Source organism: Anabrus simplex, chromosome 14 (genome assembly GCF_040414725.1).
Source record: "Anabrus simplex isolate iqAnaSimp1 chromosome 14, ASM4041472v1, whole genome shotgun sequence".
Classification (NCBI taxonomy): Eukaryota; Metazoa; Arthropoda; class Insecta; order Orthoptera; family Tettigoniidae; genus Anabrus; species Anabrus simplex.
The window spans coordinates 20,370,922-20,394,544 of record NC_090278.1 but is presented as its reverse complement, the minus strand read 5'-3'; the positions used below and the strand labels follow the sequence as shown (position 1 = coordinate 20,394,544).

The 23,623-nt window shown below is 39.9% G+C and overlaps 1 protein-coding gene across 2 annotated transcripts in view; it reads left to right on the top strand.

Annotated features, from left to right (window-relative positions):
• The window catches only part of LOC136885379 (zinc finger protein OZF-like), a 74,370-nt gene extending 61,531 nt beyond the window's left edge, over positions 1-12,839 (top strand). For both annotated transcript variants that reach the window (XM_068230219.1, XM_068230218.1), the window contains exon 5: positions 10,828-12,839. In XM_068230219.1, the coding sequence (XP_068086320.1) occupies positions 10,828-11,563 (736 nt within the window). In that variant the 3' untranslated portion in view covers positions 11,564-12,839. The remainder of the gene's footprint in view (positions 1-10,827) is intronic.
• Positions 12,840-23,623: the final 10,784 nt, after the last annotated feature.

The window sequence follows — 23,623 nt, the reverse complement described above, 5'->3', positions numbered from 1 at the left end:
AATTTTCTTAGAACAAAGGTATCCCCTGACATGTTGTACAGTGTTCGGTTCTACTTGTTTAGTGATCTGAACACATCGATCAATGTTCTGATCACATGTTAATGTTAACGACATCGAGTGTAGTGTTCGATTCTAGTCTTGTTATATTTCAATCTAATTTTCTTAGAACAAAGGTATCCCCTAACATGTTGTACAGTGTTCGCTTCTACTTGTTTAGTGATCTGAACACGTCAATCAATGTTCTGATCACATGTTAAGGTTAACGACATCGAGTGCAGTGTTCAATTCTAGTCTTGTTATGTTTCAATCTGATCTTCTTAGAACAAAGGTATCCCCTAACATGTTGTACAGCGTTCGATTCTACTTATGTAGTGTTCTGAACACACCAGACAATGTTTTAATCACATGTTGAATTTAACGACATCGAGTGCAGTGTTCGATTCAAGTCTTGTTATGTTTCTTTTTAATCCGCGAGTCTAAACATGCATATCGCTGCACACTCTTGCCTTCGCGATGCGTGTTCGATAAAGCTATGCCTTGACGGAGGAGTGGGAGGAGGAGGGGGAGAAGGAGGCGGAGGTGGTTGGGGAGGAAGAGGTGGAGGTGGAGGAAGAGCAGGAGGTAGAGGAGGTGTCGTATAGTCTCCTTCAAGATAGTAGATGAGAGGTTAGGTTAACGAATGCACTAATGTTTAATGATGATAGCTAACGGAATTTCAAATTATCCGTCACCACAATTCGAAGGGGTAGCAGCACGGTGCTCTGTTGATTAAAGATGGGATCTAGATAGAATTTCAAATTGCCGCCACCACATGTTAAATGTATGTAGCTAGAGATAGCAGCACGATGCTCTGTTGAATAAAGATGGTAGATGATAGCTAACGGAAGTTTTTTTTCAAATTATCCGTCACCACATGTTAAATGTATGTAGCTAAAAATAGCAGTACGATGCTTTGTTGATTAAAGATGACGGATGGCAAGTAACAGAACTTTTCAAATTGCCTGCTACTACAGAGAGCAGCACGGCGCTCTGTAGATTAAAGATGGCAGATGACAGCTGACGAAATTACCCGCATGATAGCAGCACAGTGCTCTATTGATTAAAGATGGCGGATGATAGCTGTCAAAAAAGCACGTGGCTTTGTTTACTAAGCAAGAGCACGTGGAATTTTCCGCCACCACATTTCAAAGGTATCTAGCTAAAGATGGCAGCACGGTGCTCTCTTGATTAAAGATGGCGGATGACAGCTGTCAAAAAGCACGTGAGTTTGTAAAGCACGTGGAATTTGCCACCGGCATAAAGAGGGCAGCACGGTGCTCTCTGGCGGTTGACAGCTGTCAGAAAAGCACATGGGTTTGTTTCCAAACAAGAGCGTGTAGAATTTACTACCACCACATAGAGGGCAGCACGGCGCTCTCTGGATTAAAGATGGCGGATGATAGCTGACAAAAAAAGCGCATAGGTTTGTTTCCAAACAAGAGCAGAAAGAATTTTTTAAATTGCCGCCACTACATTTCAAAGGTATCTAGCTAAAGAGTGCGGCACTGAGGTTTCGGATGCAAGATGGCGGATGACAGCTGTGACGTGCCACATTTCAAAGGTAAGTAGCTAAAGAGAGCAGCACGGTGCTCTCTCGATTAAAGATGGCGGATGACAGCTGCACGTGGCTTTGTTTCCAAACAAGAGCATAAAGAATTTGCCGCCACTACATTTCAAAGGTATCTAGCTAAAGAGTGCAGCACTGAGGTTTCGGATGCAAGATGGCGGATGACAGCTGTGACGTACCACATTTCAAAGGTAAGTAGCTGAAGAGGGCAGCACTGTGCTCTCCGGATTAAAGATGGCGGATGACAGCTGCACGTGGCTTTGTTTCCAAACAAGAGCATAAAGAATTTGCCGCCACTACATTTCAAAGGTATCTAGCTAAAGAGTGCAGCACTGATGTTTCGGATGCAAGATGGCGGATGACAGCTGTGACGTACCACATTTCAAAGGTAAGTAGCTAAAGAGGGCAGCACTGTGCTCTCTGGATTAAAGATGGCGGATGTCAGCAACACGTGGATTTGTTTATCTCACGCTAGTGAGGTGAAGTTGGTAGCACTAAGGTTTAGGCCCGCCAAGATGGCAGCACTGCGGATGACAGGTGGCGAATTTGCAGCTACTACGATAAAGAGGGCAACACGGTGCTCTGTAGTTTAAAGATGGCAGATGACAGCTGTCAAAAAAGCACGTGGGTTTGTTTACCACGCACTAGTTAGGTAAAGTTAGTACTACTGAGGTTTAGGCCGGTCAAGATGGCAGTACTGAGGTTAGCGATGCGTTGTTGTCTGCCAAAAAGCACGTGGCTGTCAAAAAACACGTGGCTTTGTTTACCTCGCGCTAGTTAGGTTAAGTTGGTACTACTGAGGTTTAGGCCCGTCAAGATGGCAGTACTGAGGTTAGCGATGCGTTGTTGTCGATGACAGCTGTCAAAAAGCACGTGGCTTTGTTTACAAATTCAAATTTCCCGCGGGTGGTGGAGGAGACCCCTGGGAGGCCTCTGGCTGTGGTGGTGGGGAGGTGGCCTCTGGGAGGCCTCTGGCTGTGGTGGTGGTGGTGGAGGTGGCCTCTGGAGCCCGGTGGCGGTGGCGGCCGCCGAACCATCCAATTATACTACTAACATAATATGGTGATATACAAAGTTCTGATTCGTAGAAATATTAACGAAATGGCTCAGTTTCGGAATTCCTACTCATTAGCAAGTTCGTCGGTACGACTTACTATTACACTAGTTTTATGAAATAGCAAATCATTGAAAAATTGGAATGTATGAATTCGAAATCATATTGAATGAGAATTAAAGTTCCTAGAAAGTTTAAAGTGACTTGCTCAGTTGAAAGTTACTTGATACGATACAGTTCACCTTATTCCTTAATGACACACATGCATATCACCTTATTGAAGAACTGGCTCCGTTTGACTGTGTCACCACGTATCTCTCGAAGTTACCACGTCCACCATAGACCGGAACACCATCACCACGTCGCTCGAAGTTACCACGTACACCATAGATCAGGAATAACATTAGCTTGTATCCCTCGAAATTACCACATCTCCATCGGCGGTAGTTCACATGATAATACGGGCGGTCGTTGTATGCATGGGGCACTGGTTTACACACACCACTTCGAGTGATACTGCACTGTTCGTTCCAAGTAGCACGTCTCTTATGCGCAGTAATTTGCACTAATAAGGTGATTGTCTTATGATGAGACACTGAATTTACTAAATTCCACTTGCCAGTTTAATGTAATTCAATAAGTTTTAAGCAAAGCCTATGCTACGATGATTGAACATTTACGCCACCTTGACTTCAATAAGTCCTGACTGTCAGGTTAATGCAATTCTAGGAAATTGAAATTTGAAATAAAGGCTATTCATTCAACTTTACACGCGATCTTAATGTAGGAATAAGTCTATGTTCCCGATACGTTGAGAAACATTCTACTATCACTCTGTCACCACGTAATATTAAATAGTTAATGGCACTGTCTTTACTTCTAACCATGAATTATTAGGCTTTTAGTTTCTACAAAGTCCTAACTGGTTAATTTACTCGTAGAAGTTAACACGTAGACTCGTATTAATTTGTAAGTTAACCGACACATGGTATTAATACGCCCGATATCTAACACTTGTATAAGTCACGCGAAATGTTTAAGTATTTGGAAAGATTTAGAATGCAGGATTTAAAGCGCTGTCGGAGATAGAGTTCTCGGCTGTACCTCCTGGGTACTTAGTTCGGACGTTCGGACTCGACACTCGAGCACAAAGGTGAACTTTACTGGCGGCAAAACCTCGGGCAGCAGGTCTCTACTATGCTGTACTGTCCCTATGCTGACCTTGTTGGAGGAATTTGCTCGTCTTATATACCCTGGCTGACCCTGAGCATACATGTCATTGAAATTACTTGATATTTTGATGTTGTGATATCTCCTTAAATGAAATAGCTAATAACATGAAATTTGGACACGGGCTATCTTATTTTGTAAGCTACATGGTCCCGTTATCCGTTAGTCGATATCTCATCTGGAAGCGGAGATATGAAAATGCTTCCAGATGTCCGCTCTGACGTGTGGGCCACGCGTTTCGTGACGTCGTGTTTGTGTCTTAGCAGGCTGCCGCAAGCTCGCTCGCCAGAAGCGTCGCATCATACCTCACAACGCGCATAATATGAAAGGATGAAGCTGACCGCGCGATCGCCAGTTCGATCCTGGGTGGTTCCTGTTTCGATATCGTAGTATTGAATGTATGCTTGTTCCAGTGTTGTAGTCGCACTTGCTGATTGTCGCCATTTCCCACTTTTCATTTTAGTGCTCATTGTCAGTCAAGTGCATGTACCTTGTTGTTTACAAACACATTTGCACAATTATTATCAACTAATAAAATGGCTGCTACTAGAGGGGTTTTATATGTGTGCAGATTCCCTGAAAATTCCAGAATTCGTCAAGTAAATGTATTAATTATCTCGTCGGAATAGGTAAATAGTGATATAATGGTAGAAGATTATTTCGAAATTGTTATTTTTATCAGCGACATAACAGAGTAACGCAAGTGTGTATCCTGTTTTCAAACTTTGAATGTAGTAGTGTTTTGAACTGTACGTGTGCCATTGGATTATTTGCTAATTAATATTTTGCTTTCACACCTGTCGTTAATTACTGTGTGGAACGATCTTTGTTAATCCCTGGGAGATGTTCGTATAATCTCGGATTTGTGCTCTTAGCCACGCTCCTGTATCGGCAGATTCTGCAATGGCTGGTCATAGACTAAAATTTGACTACAAACCAGATTATTGATGCAAACTGCGAAATATGAAAGGTTTATTTGATTTTATTAGTAGTTATATGACGCATTGAATTGTTCCTACTGTACATTCGCAATTCGCAACTAGTGGCAAGAAATATTCATTTCAGTCCTCAGAACTGCCCAGTACAGGCTTACACTCCCTCATTCGTCAGAGCAGAACCATACACAAAACTGATGAACTCCCAAGTACGTCATCTCTTCGAGGTTCAGATTCTGCTGTTTCTTTGTAATTCTTGTGTGTAAGAGGACACAGTAGGCTACGTTAGAGAACAATCTTGTAATACGACCACCAATAAAATTATTGCTTATTAAACTTTTCACACACAAGATGAGTATTACTATTTTTGGATAAAGTTTTATTTAGCTTTGTTCTCCCTAAACGTATCTTGTGTGGAGATACACTCGAACCAGTCATGTGACTATCCTTATGTGTATTGTATTATTTTATATTATGTCTCACCGTTGGCGCTGTGCTATTCTAACTCTCATTTCAGCTGTCTACAAGTATGCATCAACTTAAATGACTTCTTTCCTAATGTCTAAGAGATTTGCCATGTCAATTTGGTACTGGATTACATAAGAACATGTTTTTAAGATTCATAAAACTTCCAATTGCTGACTTGTGGAAAGACACATATTCCTGAGCTAACAAATTAGCGATGAGGCTACCTTCCACTTGTAGAGGGAGACAACGCCCTGAGGTAAACAATCAGTGGTGAGGTTAACTTCCGTTTGTGTAGACACATGCCCCTGGGTGAACCAATCTGTGAAGAGGTTACCTTCAATTTGTGGAGAGACACATCGCCATGAGCTAAATAATTAGTTGAGGTTAACTTCCGTTTGTGTAGGGCACATCGTCCTGAACTAATCACATACTGCTACGATTCCCCTTCACTTGTAGAGTGATGGCCCTGAGCTGACCACTTTGTGCCAATCCTCCATGTTCTTCCTATCTATAAACTTGATGAGGGTGAAAATAAATTGATTGATCTGATCATCTGCTATCTATGACGGATGTAAGCAGATATGTGAATTCCGAAAATCCATTCAGCCTAGAATACACTGACGGACTCCCCTCTTGTTGGTCCATAAAAGTTCACTGGATTTACAAATTGTCACTCCGGATTAATACAGATAATCCTGAAATTGTTCTTTTGTTGAGTTATATATTTTTTATATAAAATACATTTAATGCAGTTACTTAAACACGAAATTCAGAAGTATTCTGTCATTCAAACGCTATTTTGTGAAAATAAGTCGTTTATAGAAATTGGACATAGTCTTTAACAGAGAGCTTTTGAACGTATTATGTTGAGTGCTAGGATGTGTAAAATATACATTGTATCCCATTTTTACAGTAGAATATTCATCAATCTGCTTCCTGATATTCTGCATCTTTAGTGTTAGACCTGCCTGATGGCAGGATCCGGTTTTGTGATACGTTGTCTCCAGTTAGATCAGTCTCACAGCTTTCGGGTTTCTCTGCTCTGTATCTGTCCTTTGCTGTCTCGTTCGTCTCTTGCGCCTCCTTCCGCTGGCTTCCTATGTATATGTTGACCTTCACAATATATCATCACCCTCTGCACGCAACAATTACTCAAACGAGCGCACACGACTTTCCTCAGTTTTCTCTGGATCGGTGCAAAGCCATGACATTTACTAATAACATAATTTGAAATGTGATCCAATCTATATATGCCAGCATTCCACCTAAGCATCTTCGTATCCATGACTCTTAGTTGGCGTTCTACCTCCTTTGTAGCTGGCCAGCATTCGTTGTTGTGGAAAACGATAGGACAGATAACATTTCAGTAGATAGTAGATCGCTCTTCATCTGACGGTCGCAAGGGCGCCCGTTATCATTCACATCAGCCTGGATTTGTATATCCTTAAATTGTCATCATCAGTAAGTTGGCCATCATCAGAGAATGTGGAGCCAAGATACTTAAATTTCACTACTCGTGCTATACCTTCACCGTCAACATGCATGGTTCCAACTTCTTGACGATGTAATGTCATGTATTCTCTCTTCTTTTTGTTGAGGTGGGGGTCATATTGCGCTAGTTCATTGTTCCAATCTTCTGTTTGGCACTGCAGATCAAGATCATTCTCTGCAGCCAAAATGACATCATTTGCATAGAGAAGTGTGTATGGTATTGGCTTGTGCAGGTCTGATTTATGGTGTCCATCAGAGAAATGTACAGCAGTGCCTTTGTGGACTCCTACAGTTATGCGGAAGTCATTAGATTCTCCTGCGGTAGCTTGATCATAACTCGTTTTGCTACATAGATCAAGTTTACCCTTCCAACAAGGTGCTCTGGAATGCGACGTTCTTTTAGCGCTGACCAGATAACATCACGAGGTACCCGATGTAAAGCTATCTCAACGTCCAGAAAATCGATATGAAGCCTCTTATTCTTTTCAGTGTCTCTCAACTAACAGCCGTGCAGTGTGAATTGCTCCAGTTGTTCTACAATTTTACACTAATCCAGCTTGGTTCATTGTAATTTTGGCTAAATCTCTAATCCGATTGTCGAGGATTTCTTCGAAATCTGTCATTGCGTGGCTTAGAAGTCTGATCGGGCGGTAATTGAAAGAAATGGCTGGCCTCCCCTTATTTTTGAGCGGACGTGATTGGGACTGGTAGATACGGAAATTCCAAGATTGAAATTTTGTCAAAGGAGTTCCGCCAGCGTTATCGCGCTTTCCGCCAGTCGGGAACAAACCGTCTGTTCTCTTACTGATGCCGTAAAAAAGTAGGATTTGTTCCGTTCCATGATGCCTCGATTTCTCTAGTTCGTATTCGCGCATGTCTGGTTTCACATATAGACCAGCATAGCTGTTTGGTTTTGTTATGGCAATGACCTTTTTCTCTTTACTGCTTTTGAGGCATTCCAACGAGCAAGAAACTTGTGGAACAGCTTTTCCTTCAACGTTACTGGATCCTTAACATTGCCATTCTCATGCCACATGTCATTCCTAACCCTTCGTCGTCGTCGCCCTGATTTAGTTGTTCCAAGAATAGGGCATGTGGCGTCTAACAGTTTGGTCCGGCTCACTTAAACTGTGTTGATTTTAGGACTGTAGCTTTTGCAACAACTTCGGTCTCCTTCAGGTGACACGATTTGATCAATTTTGGTCCATTTCCTGTGAAGTTTCTACATCTTTGAGATTCTGTCGTCTCACAAGGATGTAGTCATTGTGAGTCGGATGGGAGCCACTGTAGTACCTGACTGGATAAGTATCACGCTTTTTGAATCGTGTGTTCGCGATGATAACTTTATGAATATTCGGGGATTCCTTGGCCGTCGCCATCGTTCTTCTGTCCATATATATGACCGCACTGGGCTGTGTGATCTTCATTCCCCCGTCTGACGTCCATTCAGATCACCGGCAACAATAATATAGCCAACGGTCTTCATGTCAAGCAGTGCCCGAAAGCTTCTTTGATTTCCTTGCCCAGGCCAGTTCGTGGAGTGTTGCACTGAAAACTTGGATTTTCCTTCTATCCCCAACGTAGACATGTTACATCAAGGGATTGTCATACATTTGCCCCTCGGAGACTAAACTGTCAAAATTTTCCTGATATAACAATGCCAACACAATTAGTTGTCCTTCAGTTTTCGTTGTACATCATTTATTAACTGCACCCCATTTTACGCGACTTTTCTCCACTCCATCTTTTTTCCTTCTCTCAAGTGCTGTGGCTAATTGGTTACTTCGTCCAGACGTAGTTCAGTGGTGCGGTACAGGATGGGGTTCTCGCTTGTTTAGCCTTCACAGCCCGTGCGACGGTAACCCTTGCGTAATTTTCACGCTGATTGGGATCTGCCATCGTGCGTCCCTTCTATGGGACGCCCTACGCTTGGTTCTGATTCCATGAGACATATTTCCATAAGGATGTGACGGTGTTATTTCACGGCCGGCTTGTTGTGAAGAGTTTTAGAACTCTTGGCAGCGGGTAGTTACGTCGCTCCAGACATGGAAAACAGACGCCTTTTGCAGCCCTCCTCTGTAGAAGGAAAGCTACGCTCCTTTCTGCATTTACTTCCCGAAAGGTAGAGTACCTCATCTGCGAACTACTCCGTACCGAACATTTCTATCTCCGCCAAAGTTGCCATTAAGGACTCTGTGTGTATTTTGTCTATGAGAGCAATTATATTTCGCTCAAGACTGCCTGCAGCTCATTGGGGAACCTTTATCTATCACATGGAACGAACCATATATTTTGGCAGTGTAAATGGTTCGTGGAAAATATTCATCAATACAAAATGAAATACCATTTTACTGAAAAAACTAATTGAGAACCTGATAAATCACTTGTCACAAAAATAACTTAATCACATGAAGATGAATTGACGCAGACTATTGCACCCTTTGCTTGGAGTGGTATGCCACAAAACATATCACGTAGAAACCACTGTCGGGTTTTCCGTCCCGTGTTGTCTTGTGGTGGCAATATCAATGTATTGTGTTATGATCAATTGGTCTAGCCTGTCTTATCTGGAATCATTGTCCCACTTTTATTTGTCCAGCTGTTTTCTCCTAAGAGCGCAGTAACTACACATGGTCGAGGCTCCCACTACCTTGCTTGTGAGGAAGTCTTGTATTCCACCGGTACATATAAATTCAGTGCATACAGCATGAATTGGGAAGTACCACATTGCCATGTATTACAATGTATTTTCTCTTGCGTGATCGACTTTTTCCACGTGCCTGTTGCAGGCGGATCTCACATTTAACCAAAACATTTGTATTTCTCGCTTTTCTTTCCTAGAATATCTAGAACTACACTGCGGTGGGGACATGGCATAGACGTGGATGCTATTCAACAATGTTTTCATTCTACTCAAAACCATTACTTGTTCCATGAAGTTATTTAAGTACAAGGAATCTCATTATTTCCTTTACGTAGCAGCAGTATCCTCTACGGTTCACTTCAATGTCCTCTCATCTCGAATTCTGGCTCAAGCCTTGAGTTTCATGCTCCTTTTGGCTGTAGTGTTAAAGGAACATCCGTAAGAATATTTAAGGACGTGATAGCTTGCATTTGCGTTGAAATATTTCAGGACACCAGAACACTAATTAGACTAAAAGCAAAACCATATTCTTTGTCGCCATCATAATGTCTGTGACAGCAGTATCTGTAGGTGAAATGAAATCATCAGGGTTAGGCAAAGAGCTGTCATCAGCATGTTATCTTTCAGCTTTTCGAGGATTTCATAAGGATTAGTTGTTTCTATATTTCATACGGCCTCTGTTAAAGGCAGCAATTAAGACGCATACTGATGTAATACATTGTAGTTGTACGAAATTCCTTGTATAAGCCTACCGTCCTATACTTATATTGGCTCTGATTGCACATCAAAGCTATGTAATTAGAAATAGCCACAGTGTGATGTAAGATAATGTTGCACTGTCATGGTAACAATGTACAAATACAATATGTATGTTTGCGTGACAGTAAATAATATTGTATAGAAAATGTTTGCCGTGGTTTAGCAGATCTTGCTGACTTTCGGCAAACAATGTTCTCAACTTTATTAATGTGTACAGTAATGAGATTCTCTCAAACAACCTCAGAAACAAGGGCTTTTACAAAATTATTACTCGCCTGCCACAAACTGCAGAGTGGTCGAACTAGATCAAATCTCCAAAGCATTTGCCTTCCTTTATCTAGGATTACTTCTTTTGTACATTCTTAAATCACCAGAAGTTTCTTGCGCGTGATAACGTGATTCAGGAGAAAAGATTTAACACATCCTCCTAACAAGTGAGAGCTTTTCAAATTTAAGACCACATTATGAATTTTACCGCAGATGGTGTTTACCCTCAGGATGTGATTTTCATGAGTAATGAGCTCTCTGCATGTGACATCAGTGAGTGGATTGTTCAGTAGCATTTCCTTTGTGTGACAGTTGTAGTGGAGTAGACTGTTAAACAATTTTTAACATCATCGTTTTAATTTTTTCACTGTAGATCGGGACCCGAGGTGACCTTCGCAGATCATCAACCTCAGGATTGCGGAGGAGCTTGTTTCAAAAGCAATGTCTGTGGCAAATCCTACAGCCGAAAAGGATCTCTAACAGATCACTTTCGCACCCACACAGGCGAAAAGGCATACTACTGCAACGTCTGTGGTAAATGCTTCAGCCAAAAAACAAAACTGACAGTTCATATTCGAACTCACACGGGAGAGAAGCCACATTTTTGCAATGTCTGTGGTGTATCCTTCAGTCAGAAATACAATCTTACAGTTCACATGCGAACTCACACTGGCGTGAGGCCATACTGTTGCAATGTCTGTGATAAATCATTTAGCCACTTAGACAGTCTCACAAACCACGTTCGGACACACACCGGCGAGAAACCATACTCGTGCAGTGTCTGTGGCAAACCCTTCAGCCAGAAGAACCACATTAAAGATCATTTTCGAACTCACACGCGTGAGAAATCATTCTACTGCCATCTCTGCGGAAAATCTTTCTGGCGGAAAGCCGGTTTGACATCACACATGTTTATTCACACAGGCGACAGGCCGCACTGTTGCATTGTGTGTTTGAAATCCTTCAGCCATATGTCAAGTCTGACAGCTCATATGCGAATTCACACGGGCGAGAAGCCTTATTTCTGCAATGTGTGTGGTAGATCTTTCAGTCTGAAAGGTAATCTATCAGGTCACATGCGAATTCACACGAGTGAGAAACCTCACTGATGGAATATCTGCGGTAAATCATTCAGCCACAAAGTTAAACTAGCTGTTCACGTGCGGACTCACGCGGCGAGTAGCCAAACTCCTGCAATGTCCGTGTTAAATCCTTCAGCCACAAAGTCGGTCTAACAGAACAAATGCGGACTCACGCGGGCAAGAATGCACATTGTTCAAAAGTATGTGGCAAATTCATCAGGCACATGGTCTGACACATCACATGAGGACTCACACGGGCGAGAAGTAACATAGCTGCAATGTCTGTGCCAAATCCTTCAGCATCAATGTCAGTGTACCAGTTCACATGCGGACTTTCACGGACGAGAAGCCACACTTTTGTAATGTCTGTTATAGCTCCTTCAGCCGGAAAGACAGTTACAGAATACAGACCGCTCACGCGGGTGAGAAGCCAGTCCGCTGCAATGTCTGGCAATTACTTCAAACCGGAAGTCCGCCTAGCACGTCACATGCAGACTCTCATAGGCTAGAGGCCACACTGGTGCTGGATCTGTAGTAAGCTCTAAACAGATAGCTATGTACTCTCGAAACACATGCAAACGCATACAGACGAGAAGACAAACCGTCTCAACATCTGTGGCAAATCCGTCGGCAAGAAAGTCCACTTAGCAGCTTACATACGGATTCGTACCGGCGAGACGCCACACAGCACTATGTGTAGCAAGCTCTTGACTGGGGGAAGTGCACCCCTGAAACACATGCGAACGAGTAGCCGTATTGCTGAAATGTCTGTGGCAAATCCTTCAGCCTTAAAGTCAGTAACCGTTCACAGGCGAATGAACACGGGTGTGAACGCAAGCGAGTGCTCAGTAATGCTCTAAAATGTTCAGAGAATCGTGTAATTTAACTCCTTAAGCGGGAAGCTCAGTACACACTGGCTCACTCCCAGGTGGGGTGTGATGTCCCTGTTTGAGGGAAATATTTAACTTCTTGCTAAAAACAATCTTTGACTAAAATAATCAATTGAAAGGCCACTAATGAAATATTTACTTGAATATATTGTGTAATTGTTGAAAAATCATATAGTTTAATTTTTTAATTCTGTGTGGTAGAACGTAATACGTGCTTTCTGACTGTGATACCGAGTTTTGTTTCTTCCCAGAAACAAGGTTTTGCTTTTCGTTTATACAGTAACGTATATCTAAATACTGCAGGTGGTTAACTAAAAACTTTTGCGTGTAAATAAAATTTTCTCTGCATGTAATTTACAGATTTAGAAGGTTTCCATGTACTTGAAAGGTTTAAAATGGAATAAATGATACTTTTGAAAGGATATGTTATGTTCGTTAGAGGTTCTAATGTATCCATTTTATATACCTACAATTCATAATTGTCACTAACGGATTATATTACACTAAAATACGGGCAGAATTTACAGTATTTGTAGTCTTCACAGTGTTTTTCCCATTACAGGTGTTCATTGCTATACACACGGAAGCAGATCATGTTACATACTCTCCCTCGTCTTCAAATAATGTGTATGACTCCATTCCGAAACGCGATCATTTTCTTTGTATGTTAATTTTCATTCTTACCCAGCGCTTCCATTACAAGGGGTTCTCGTCAATTGATACGTCGCCATCAGTGTTATAAGCTTCCAAAATGTTTGCTACCAAGTGGTCATATACTGGCTTTATCTTTTTTATTTTGGTAGGAATTTGTTCATTATACGCCTCCGTGTCGGATTGCTGTAAAAAGATACGGAGGAATATCTAATAATATTGGCTTTACGTTCCACTATCTACTTTCACGGTTTTCGGAGACGCCGACGTGCTGGAATTTAGTCGCGCAGGATTTCTTTTCCATGCCAGTAAATCTACCGACACGAGGCTGATGTATTCGAGCACCTTCGAATCAGGTTCGAACTTGCTAATTTGGGGCCTTAAGGCCGGTAAGTGGCTCAACCGTCTGAGCAACTCAGCCTGGCAAGAAATAGTGTCTTCCATATAATCAGCTCATAGGAAATAGGAGTAGTCGACAAGAAATTGCGAGAAATATAACGACTTTATATAGTTTTCTCTACAATCCCCTGTGGCAATAAGAATCTCTCTTTCGTTCATATTTGTGCGGACCCGGTCTTGATTTCTACTCCTTCGGTTTTCCTTCTAAACAGAGTTTTATATGCGATCTTCTGCTGGGCACATTTTAGCAGTTCAGCTATGTTCTGGCATATCTCGTCATCAAAAATTACCGAACATTTCGCTTGGTTTTGCTATCCCTAAAAACTCACCCTTTACATCATGATAGAATTTCTGGTCAATGCGGGGCCTTTGTCTACTTTCGGTCCAGGTAGACGAAGAAGTTACACTGGTTGGACTTCTATCAGTATTATCGTCACCATTGTCACTGTCATGATCGCTACTTGAACAGGAATCGATCACGTGTTATCTCTTTCACGACTGCTAAATTTTCGCATCAGCTGGGCACGAACTCTGCTCATTTCAGCCTGCAGTACATGTTCCATGTAAATTCCTATTACTTAGGAATTCCCCTGCGGCAGAACTTCACTAAAATTACTATCCTCCCCACAAAATATGAACATATCGTTTATCGTGACTCGTAAATCATCTTCCTCTAACGGTGGGGACCAGTGATTCCTTTCAGACATTCTAGCGGAAAACATGCAAGAAAAGGAAGTGAATAGAACCCTAGTTTCTGGAATTTAAAGGAAAATCATGTGTTGTGCCTGTGTTGCGGAACACATGCGTGCGATAATAAATGTTGTGTAACTCGCAGTAAACGTCCAAGCCAGTCGTGAAGAAAGAACCCAAGAACTCTAAGTCATAGTTCTAAAGCTTCACCAGAGAGGTCTGTTGAGTATCATAATCCCCAGAAATACTTTCTTTTGCAATATTATTTCATCCAAGGGACGATTAGGCGATGAGCTAAAGCTTCCGCGCGAGGCTATTGGACTTCAGGTCGTTTTTGTCCAGACGTAAGTTGCGTTCTGTATGCTCCAACTCTTGGGTAAAACATAGGAATTGAGAGAACATAGTTGAAAAAATTCACATCAGAGGGTACACTCGCCCTGAATACGCTACTAAAAAGGAAATAAACCTCTGCATACAGGTAACAGAAAAAAAATAATCGACTTGTAGCTGCGGATCTCCACACGCATCGCCCACCGAACGGGTTAATTTCCCTAAGCAAATATACAGTGTACCTAAACCTTAATTTTCTCACTCTAAAAACTCACATCAGTGGCGTATTGCTATCAAAATCTACCGTTAAAAGTATAGGTCTGTAAAGAAGGCAGCACAGATCATCCAAATTAAATAAGAGAATTTGAATCTGACCGTAGCGGATGCAATGCAAACTTTTATTTACGGTCAAGCTCGAGAGATTTTAAGAGAGAAACTAAAGCATTTGTACCATACGAACTGACTAGATACATCCTACTTTTTATTTAAGAGTAACTTACATAGAATCATGCTCGTATATACACTGCTGAATGAATAATAATGTAACTCTTTGAATACGACAGTAGGAATACAGATCTCGTGATGTAGAGATTTAAATTACTTCGCAATGAATAACACCAACTCCAAGTGTACAGAAGTGCGCACGAATGAGCATGTGATTTTTATGTTAGGTACCATCCCGACATTTGCCTGCAGGGGAAGGCGGAAACCACTTCGATAATGGCTGAATAAATGGTATTAAGGAAAACTACCGATGTATGCTCATTAACAACCTTGCATTCGGCCTCTATGATGTAGTGGTTATTGTGATTAGCTGCCACCCCTGCAGGCACGGGTTCGATTCGCCGCTCATGATTACCAGCAGCTATAGCTACTCCAACACCTGTATCGGCCTTAGTTCATTCGTCAACATTGGTTACAGCAGGAGTGTATTTATTAATTCGATTTAATAGTGCATTTATTGATACTTGATTATCTAAATTTTTATTACTTATGGCTGGTCCTACTATATTTATGGCTGGGTTGGGAGCTAATCTTGACTTTGACTTAAAGAAGATAATTGCTTTATCGACTTTGAGTCAATTAGGTTTAATGATAAGAATTTTAGCAATAGGATTTCTTAAACTAGCCTTTTTTCATCTTTCACATGCATTATTTAAGGCTCTCTTATTTATATGTACTGGATCATTAATTCATAACAAAAAGGATTCCCAGGATATTCGGTTTATAGGAAGTATTTATAGTCAGATACCATTAACAGCTGTGTGCTTTAATATTTCTAATCTTGCGCTTTGTGGCATGCCTTTTTTTGGCCGTTTTTCATTCTAAGGATTTGATTTTCGAAATTGTTGGCTTATCTTATATTAATATATTTAGTTTTTATATTTTTCTACAGGTTTAACAGTCTGTTATTCATTGCGGTTAGTATATTATTCAATGACAGGTGAATTTAACTCTTCATCATTTCATCCATTAAATTATGAGAGATGGATTATATTAAAGGGAATACCAGTATTGGTTATAATAGCGATTTTAGGGGGTGCATACTAAGTTGAATTATATTTCCATCACCTTCTATAATTTGTTTGTCAAATTCTTTAAAGTTGTTGGCTTTAATTATTAGTATAATAGGGGGTTGATTCAGTAATGAGATTTCTAAATTTTGTTTGTCTTATAATTTATTATCACTAAGGATATTTATATTATCTAATTCTTTAGGTTCAATATGATTTGTACCTTTTAATTAGAACTTATGGGGTGAGTTATTTACCATTATTTTTTGGTAAACAAATTTTTACAACAATGCAGCAAGGTTGAAGTGAGGATTGAGGTTGTCAAATAATTTATAATCAGTCTGTTCGGTATTCTCAAGTGGCTCAGAATTGACAGAATAATAGTATTACGATTTATTTAATTAGTTTTGTTTTATAAATGATTATGTTGATCATATTAATTTTATACTTGGATAGTTTATATAGAGCACAACACTGAAGATGTTGAGGAAATTGATTAACTTTTAAATATTTATAAATATAATTATATATTATTTATACAATGAAAATATATTGTTTTGTTTAAACTATATAAATTAAGAAATGTTAATGGAATTAAACCATTAAAATAAAAAGTTAGCAGCTTTAATTTGATCAACACATTTCTTTAATTGGAAATAAATTTCAATAATATTATTAACAGTAATATACCTCTACTTTGGTTTAAATTAAAAGGTAAATAAGGATGTAACCATCTAAGATGAGGTCGAAACTGATTGCAATGTATCGCTTCTTATTTAAGGTAGATTGGAAGACCAATACTTTTTGAGTGCAAATCAAATATTATTAGCTACAACCCTTATATGCTCATTCTAAAGCACCTTGATTTCATTCTTGGTATAATCCTAATAGTAAAATAAATAAAAAGAATGTGCTAATAATTGTTCATGATATAATATTTGATCAATTGATAATAATAATAATAATAATAATAATAATAATAATAATAACAGGGAGGATTAGGGCAATTTCTACATTAAAGATGAGGAAGATCACAGCAATTAAAAAATCGTAAAGAGAAAGGAAGTCGTGCAGAAATTTAGGATCGAATCCGCACTCAAAAGGGGATTTTTCCCGATCATTAATAGTTTTTTTAGATAAGATTGAAGCTAGAGTTATTATGATTGATGATAAAGTAATAGTAAACGGTGAGACAATAAATATAAATCAGATTATTTATTTTGAATTAATCAATCTTTTTGATTGGAAGTCAAATGTACTTATATACTAAATAAATAATCTTCCTCATCAGTAAATAGAAATATATAAGAACAATCATACTACATCAACAAAGTGTCAATATCATGCGGCAGCTTCAAATCCAAAACGGTGATTAATAGAGAAGTGGCATATTAAATGTAATAAACAAGTTAGGAGGAAAGTGGTACCAATAATTACAAGTAATCCATGGAAACCAGTTGCTATTTAAAAGCGTCAATAATAGTAAAAGGGGCTTCAATATTTTCATAAGCTTGTATAGTGGTGAAGTAAACACCCAATAAGATTGTAAAAAATAATCTTTGAGTGGCTTGACTATAATTTCCTTCTATTAAACTATGGTGTGCTCAAGTTACGGTTACTCCTGAGGCGAGAAGAATTGTGGTATTAAGAAGGGGAATTTGAAGAGGATTGAAAGGTTAAATACCTAAGGGTGGTGAAAGTCTGCCTAATTCAATACTAGGTGAAAGGCTTCTGTGGAAAGAAGCTCAGAAGAAGGAGATGAAAAAAACTTCGGAGACAATAAATAAAATTATACCCCATCGTAATCTCTTGCTAACTGGTAAAGTGTGAAGGCCTTGATAAGTTCCTTCTCGTGTAATGTCACGTCATCATTCAATTATAGTTAAAGTAATTAAGGTTAGTCCTATGGTACTGGTGAAATCATTTGATTATTCCTATAGTTGTTGCTATTGCTCCAATTGCTCTTGTTAAAGGTCACGGTCATGGATGTACGTAAACAATACTGTACATATTTAAGCATGTTTTAAGTGATTTGGTAGAATCTTGTAGCACGAAACATGCCATTCTTTGTATATTAGTGTGTATTTTACAGGTAAGTTTATAGTGTTATAATTTATTGTAATTGCTGTGTGTTTGACAGACTGAAAAGTTTTTATTGCATTTATTGCACACTTGAATATGTACAGCACTAGTCTTCTTTTTCTTCTTTTTAAGTTGTTTTGCATCGCCCCTACGCAGATTGGTCTTTTTATGGCGACAAATGAAAAAGAAGGGAACGGCCATGGCCTTAATTAGGATATAGCAATAGAATTTGCCTAGTGAGAAATGTGAAACCACAGAAAACCGTCTTCAGGGCTGCCGACAGAGGGGTTCGAACCCAGTATCTACCGAATGCAAGCTCACTAGTCACCTTAAAACTCAACGGAATCAATAGCATATCATCAATAGTAATTTATATTAAAAAGGAACGTAGTCCTCATTGTCACTCACGACAAATGGGGTTATGTTTAGTTTACGCACCTCCGCTGTAAAACACTGAAAATGATTACTTACATCATTCTTACACCACCGCTTAACATTATTTTCGTCTCCCAATCATAATCCTTTGTCACGATTTCGCGGATCGTTCTGGGAATGAGTTACTTTTCGTTTTAATAAGCTATGTTGGCTGATAGGGAAAAATGCTGGGATAGGCATAAATAATTTTAAATTCGAATTTTGTGTAGCACTCGAATTGGATCACCAACTTCTATGTGCATAAAATCTTCCTAACATAAATTTGGTACCAAACTATTAATGCACACAACGCTGTTAGGCATAGCATTTGGTTCGAAGTTTTCCCTATTAATGCACTTGACTCATTTTTGCCTTAATACTGAGTCTTTGGGGAAATCTCAACACTGAAGCTTCTGCTCTATCCCTATAACTGAACTTACATGCAGGCACACTGCTCATTAAACCAAAAACATTCAGCACAAGTAAATGAAGATATAAAAGAAATGCTTTCAGAGTAGAACACGAGAATTAACAATAACCTAATCACCGCCGATATTGTTTGAAGAAATAAGTTCTTTAACAACAAGCAGCTTCTTATGGCATTAAAAGAGGCTATATGGGCTTTTGAAGACTACAAATAAATATAACTTAGGGTTAATAATTTTCGAATTTCCGTGAATATCTGGTAACAACACGACCTTCACAAATCAAAACAAACACATGCTAGCACTCCAATGCCGCCATTATGGACAGTTTTGATAGGTCGGATAAGGTCTGAGGTATTGTAGTTGGTCTTGGCCAGACAATGTTACCTATGTATTATGGCTGGTTGTCATCTGAAATTAGCAGCCGTTGACTGGTAGACATATTTATGGTCTCTGTCTTTCCCAAAGGGAAAAGTGGTTTCTTTTTGCTGAAATTCGAGTAAGGAAATCGCTGCTCACTCGACCCAAATAGCCTGAGTGCTTTCTATAGATTGAGTGATTGATTGATTGATTGATTGATTGATTCGATCATTCTCTCCTAACGTAAAAAGCAAAACAGTAACTTGTTTTTTCTTTCAGAATTCTGAGACTTTTCCTTTTGGTTCACTGAAAGTTACGTAATAGAATTAATTTACTTTAGAAGGCGTACAGACTGCTATTTGATTCCGTTTGAGAAGAATTCAGAATGACTGTTTTCTTATTCGATAAACGTCTTCTCTTCAAGTGTCAACCAGTGTAAGTGATTTCTGATAGAAAATACATTAACACATTATGCGAATACTACGAATAAATTTGCTCTCATTTTCCTGCCTTAAATGAGCCACCTGTATATGCACTGTCTAAAATCTTCTAGTATCTGAGACGTTGTAGGTTAAAATAAAGGAGGTAGGTTAATTGTGCCTGATGTTTTATTGAAAGTCCTGATCGAGGTTACAACATTTATTAGGCTCACTCAATCACTCTGTGGTACAGCTAATGTAAAGGTTCCAGAAGTCATTTTCTTTTTTTTTCTTCCTCGCAACATAATATCACTTTCCCTGTTACAAATCAGAAGGTTGTTTGCCGTCATTTTTGGTCACTTTGGAGAGCGTTTTCATCACACGTAGTACGCGATGGAGCATGCGCGCAGCTTCTCCCTGTCAGCCTCTCTGCTCCCGCTGTGACTGGGTCAGGGGAATAACATCCACTGTATTCCCTTGCTGTCTCAAGAGGCAATTTAGGGGTCCCAGGTTTTCTGAAATTGGGAGCGTGAGTTGGCGATGACGGGGCCCTTAGCAGAGCCCTGGCATTGCTTTCACTTACTTGTGTCAGGCTCCTTACTTTCATCTCTCATATCCGACCTCCCTTGGCCAACTCGTGCTGTTTTCTGAGTCCGACGGTATAACGTTCCGAGGGCTAGGGAGTCTTTGATTTTCACGCCCTTCGGGGCCCTAGTCTTTCTTTGGCCCACATCTTCATTTTTTAGAAGTGTCAGATCCCCTGCATTTTTCTCTCTGATTAGTGTTAATAGAGGATGGTTGCCTAGTTGTGCTTCCTTTTAAAACAATAATCACCACCTCCACCACCTGAGTTACCGGGTGATTATAAGAAGGCTGCAAGGATGTGTAGAGCATACACTTCCCACGGACAAATCTGAGCCTTGATCAAAGAGGATGTATTGACATAGAGATGAAACGTAATATAATTCTTGTGCCAAATCAGATGACACTTGTAGTTCCAGTTCGCAATCATCGAGAGTGCAACAATGCCCATTGTGTGCAATACCTTACGGTTATTAGCGCAGAGAAGTAACTTCCGATGTTTTGACGCACATCCGGCCATGGTCATCACAGCTCCTGCCTTCCTCCTCTCCCATTTACCAACCAGTTCTACTGTACTATTTCCATTCCCAATAAATTGTCATTTTTGGTACTTTTATTTTCAAGTACTTACAATGTTGTGAATAATGATCTGATACCCTTCGTTCGCCTGGCATAGGCCTACTGTGTTATTGAGAGCATAATCTCACACCACGAAGTAACTTTACCTTGAAGTGGTTGATTGATACATTAACACAAAGCGGATGTTATGAGAAGTAATAAATCCACTCAAAGGTAAGATAGCAGTGCACAGCTTGCGCAAGATGATGGGTGTCACATGATAATAAATTAACAGGATGAAATGCATGATACAGGAGATGCATATTGAAATACATTAACAGAATAATTTAGTGTGCAGCCCCTGTGCTGTGCTCAAACAGGAAATACAGGATTTCAGGATGACTGGCGAAGGTATATTTCTAAAAAAACAAGCACAAAGAACAAAGGTTTACAGCGTCTACAAATTCAAATAGCAGAGCCAATGGGTACATTGAATTCAAACAACACAAATAGCATCATGGGAACTATCGCTTAACATCGATTTGAGTTCGAATAAATTTCGTCCAAGACCAACTCAAGACCTACTACAATACCTCAGACCGTAACCGACCTATCGAAACTGTTCGTAATGGCGGCAACAGGAGTGCTAGCATGTGTTTGATTTGTGTACGTTGTGTGGTTGCCAAATACTTACGGAAGTTTGAATCTTATTAATCATAAATTTCATTTATGTATAGTCTTAGTAGTAGGGCAAAGACAGTTCAACAGCCCGCCAATCAGAGGCCGCGCTGAATCAGCACCTAGTTATGCGCGCGAAATTTGAATTCACGTGCTATTGTTTGTAAACAAATCCACGTGGTAGAGAGGTGTTGTTTGAACTTCGGCAAATAGTTTGAAGTTTATTTACTGGTATATTGTTTAAAACTTTGTACGTCCAGGCGTATATTCTGGATTAAAACAGTGGAAATACCACTTATACACAGATGACTTACATATATATATACACAGCAAACCTGAAAACCTACACTCTGAAACACTTGCCCTGAATGAAGACTTGATGATCATATATATATATATGGCCCAAAATCACGGATTAAAATTAAACTTATCAAAATCCCAGACAATAATTATTATTGGTTACCCTAAATTACTCTGCAAACTAAATCGAACAGCTTTACCACAGTTGTCCATAAGCGGTACACCGATACAGTATAGCAAATACGTACGGAATCTTCGTATAATATTTGACAAACATCTGTCCTCGCCTGCCCAAGCTATATCTGTGTGTAGAAAAATATACGGAACGCTACACTGACTCAGAAAATTGAAATTCACTTTCCGTTTTAAACTAAAGAAAATTCTTGTTGAATCACTCGCATAACGCCATTTTATTATTGCGATACAGTTTACAACAGCATATGAGTAGGCTGGGGAAGGAAATTACAGTGTGTTCAGAATGCTTGTATAAGACTTATCTGTGGACTTGGTTACGCTGACCATGTCACACCGTCTTACACTCAGCTCAGTGGCTTCACCTGAAAGAACGACGTACACTTAATACTCTTTGCGTTTAGCAGCCTATGTCCATGATTGCATCAAGCTCATCTCCACAGACCACAGAAATACCCGATCTTGCAGCACCATGTGTTTATCCCTTCCTGTACACAGAATTGCAATCTGCACGAAATCATTCACCGTTAACGCAGCCCGATAAGGGAATCTCTTACCAGTGGACGTTAGAAGCCTGTCCAGCAGCTCAGCTTTAAAACATGGCTGTGTCGAATTACTATGTACTGTACCCGTAAAAATGTGTTCATATCTTTAAGGCGCTTGATATTAAATTAACGAGCATGATTCTTAACCTAGGGAGTGGCTTTATCATTGGAGCTGGTACAGAGATAGGTATAGTTATCAATTTTAGAGATTCTTTTGATAAATTGAGTTTATTGATCATCAAAAGCAAGTTCATATCACCTTCGTACAGCAGCGTGGAAGTGTCGTGGCTGGTTGGTACCTCCAAGTCCTGGGATGGTGCTGGACATCGACTGGGCAGGGACCACACCTGCTCGGATGAGGAGAATGAGGAGTTCTGGAATGTCTCGAGGTTCTGGAAATGTCTCGACGTTCTGGAATGTCTCGAAGATTGGCACACGTTCCTGGGTTCGATTCGAGACGCAATTCACACTTGAATTTCCTGCACGGCACTCCACACATTCAGGGCACTGTCTGAACAGATATGACCTTCTAATTATGGTTACTGCACTCTAGATATTAAATCAAAACGTTCTGGAATAATCACTCGAAGAACAAGTACTGGTAGAAATGCAAGTTCATAATGCAAGCTCACTGTAAGTCAGACTGTTCTAGAGGATTACTGTCACTGCAGTCCTAAACGCATAGTTCTGAAGATTTAAAACATATTGGCAATGAAATGAATAAGCAGCACACGGAAACTGTCCTGTTCAGTCAATAGGGGAAGTGAATAGCCATTAAAGGAATTAATATTTGAAAGAAAATGTCTGACTTCATAAATTATGGATCACTCAAAATACTGGAAAGTTCTAGGCTTTCTGGGAACGCGATATGCGTATTCTGAATTGTCACAGTCTTTAAGAATCAAAACATAAGTCCCTGTGCAGCACTTGGCAAGTATTGCATATTTCACAATTAGACGTAATGTTGAACGTCCCCTAAGTTACATAGTCTTTACAAGGCGTAAATTTAATGAGGCACTCGAGAAAACAAGTCATATCGTTCACACGAAAGTTTATGT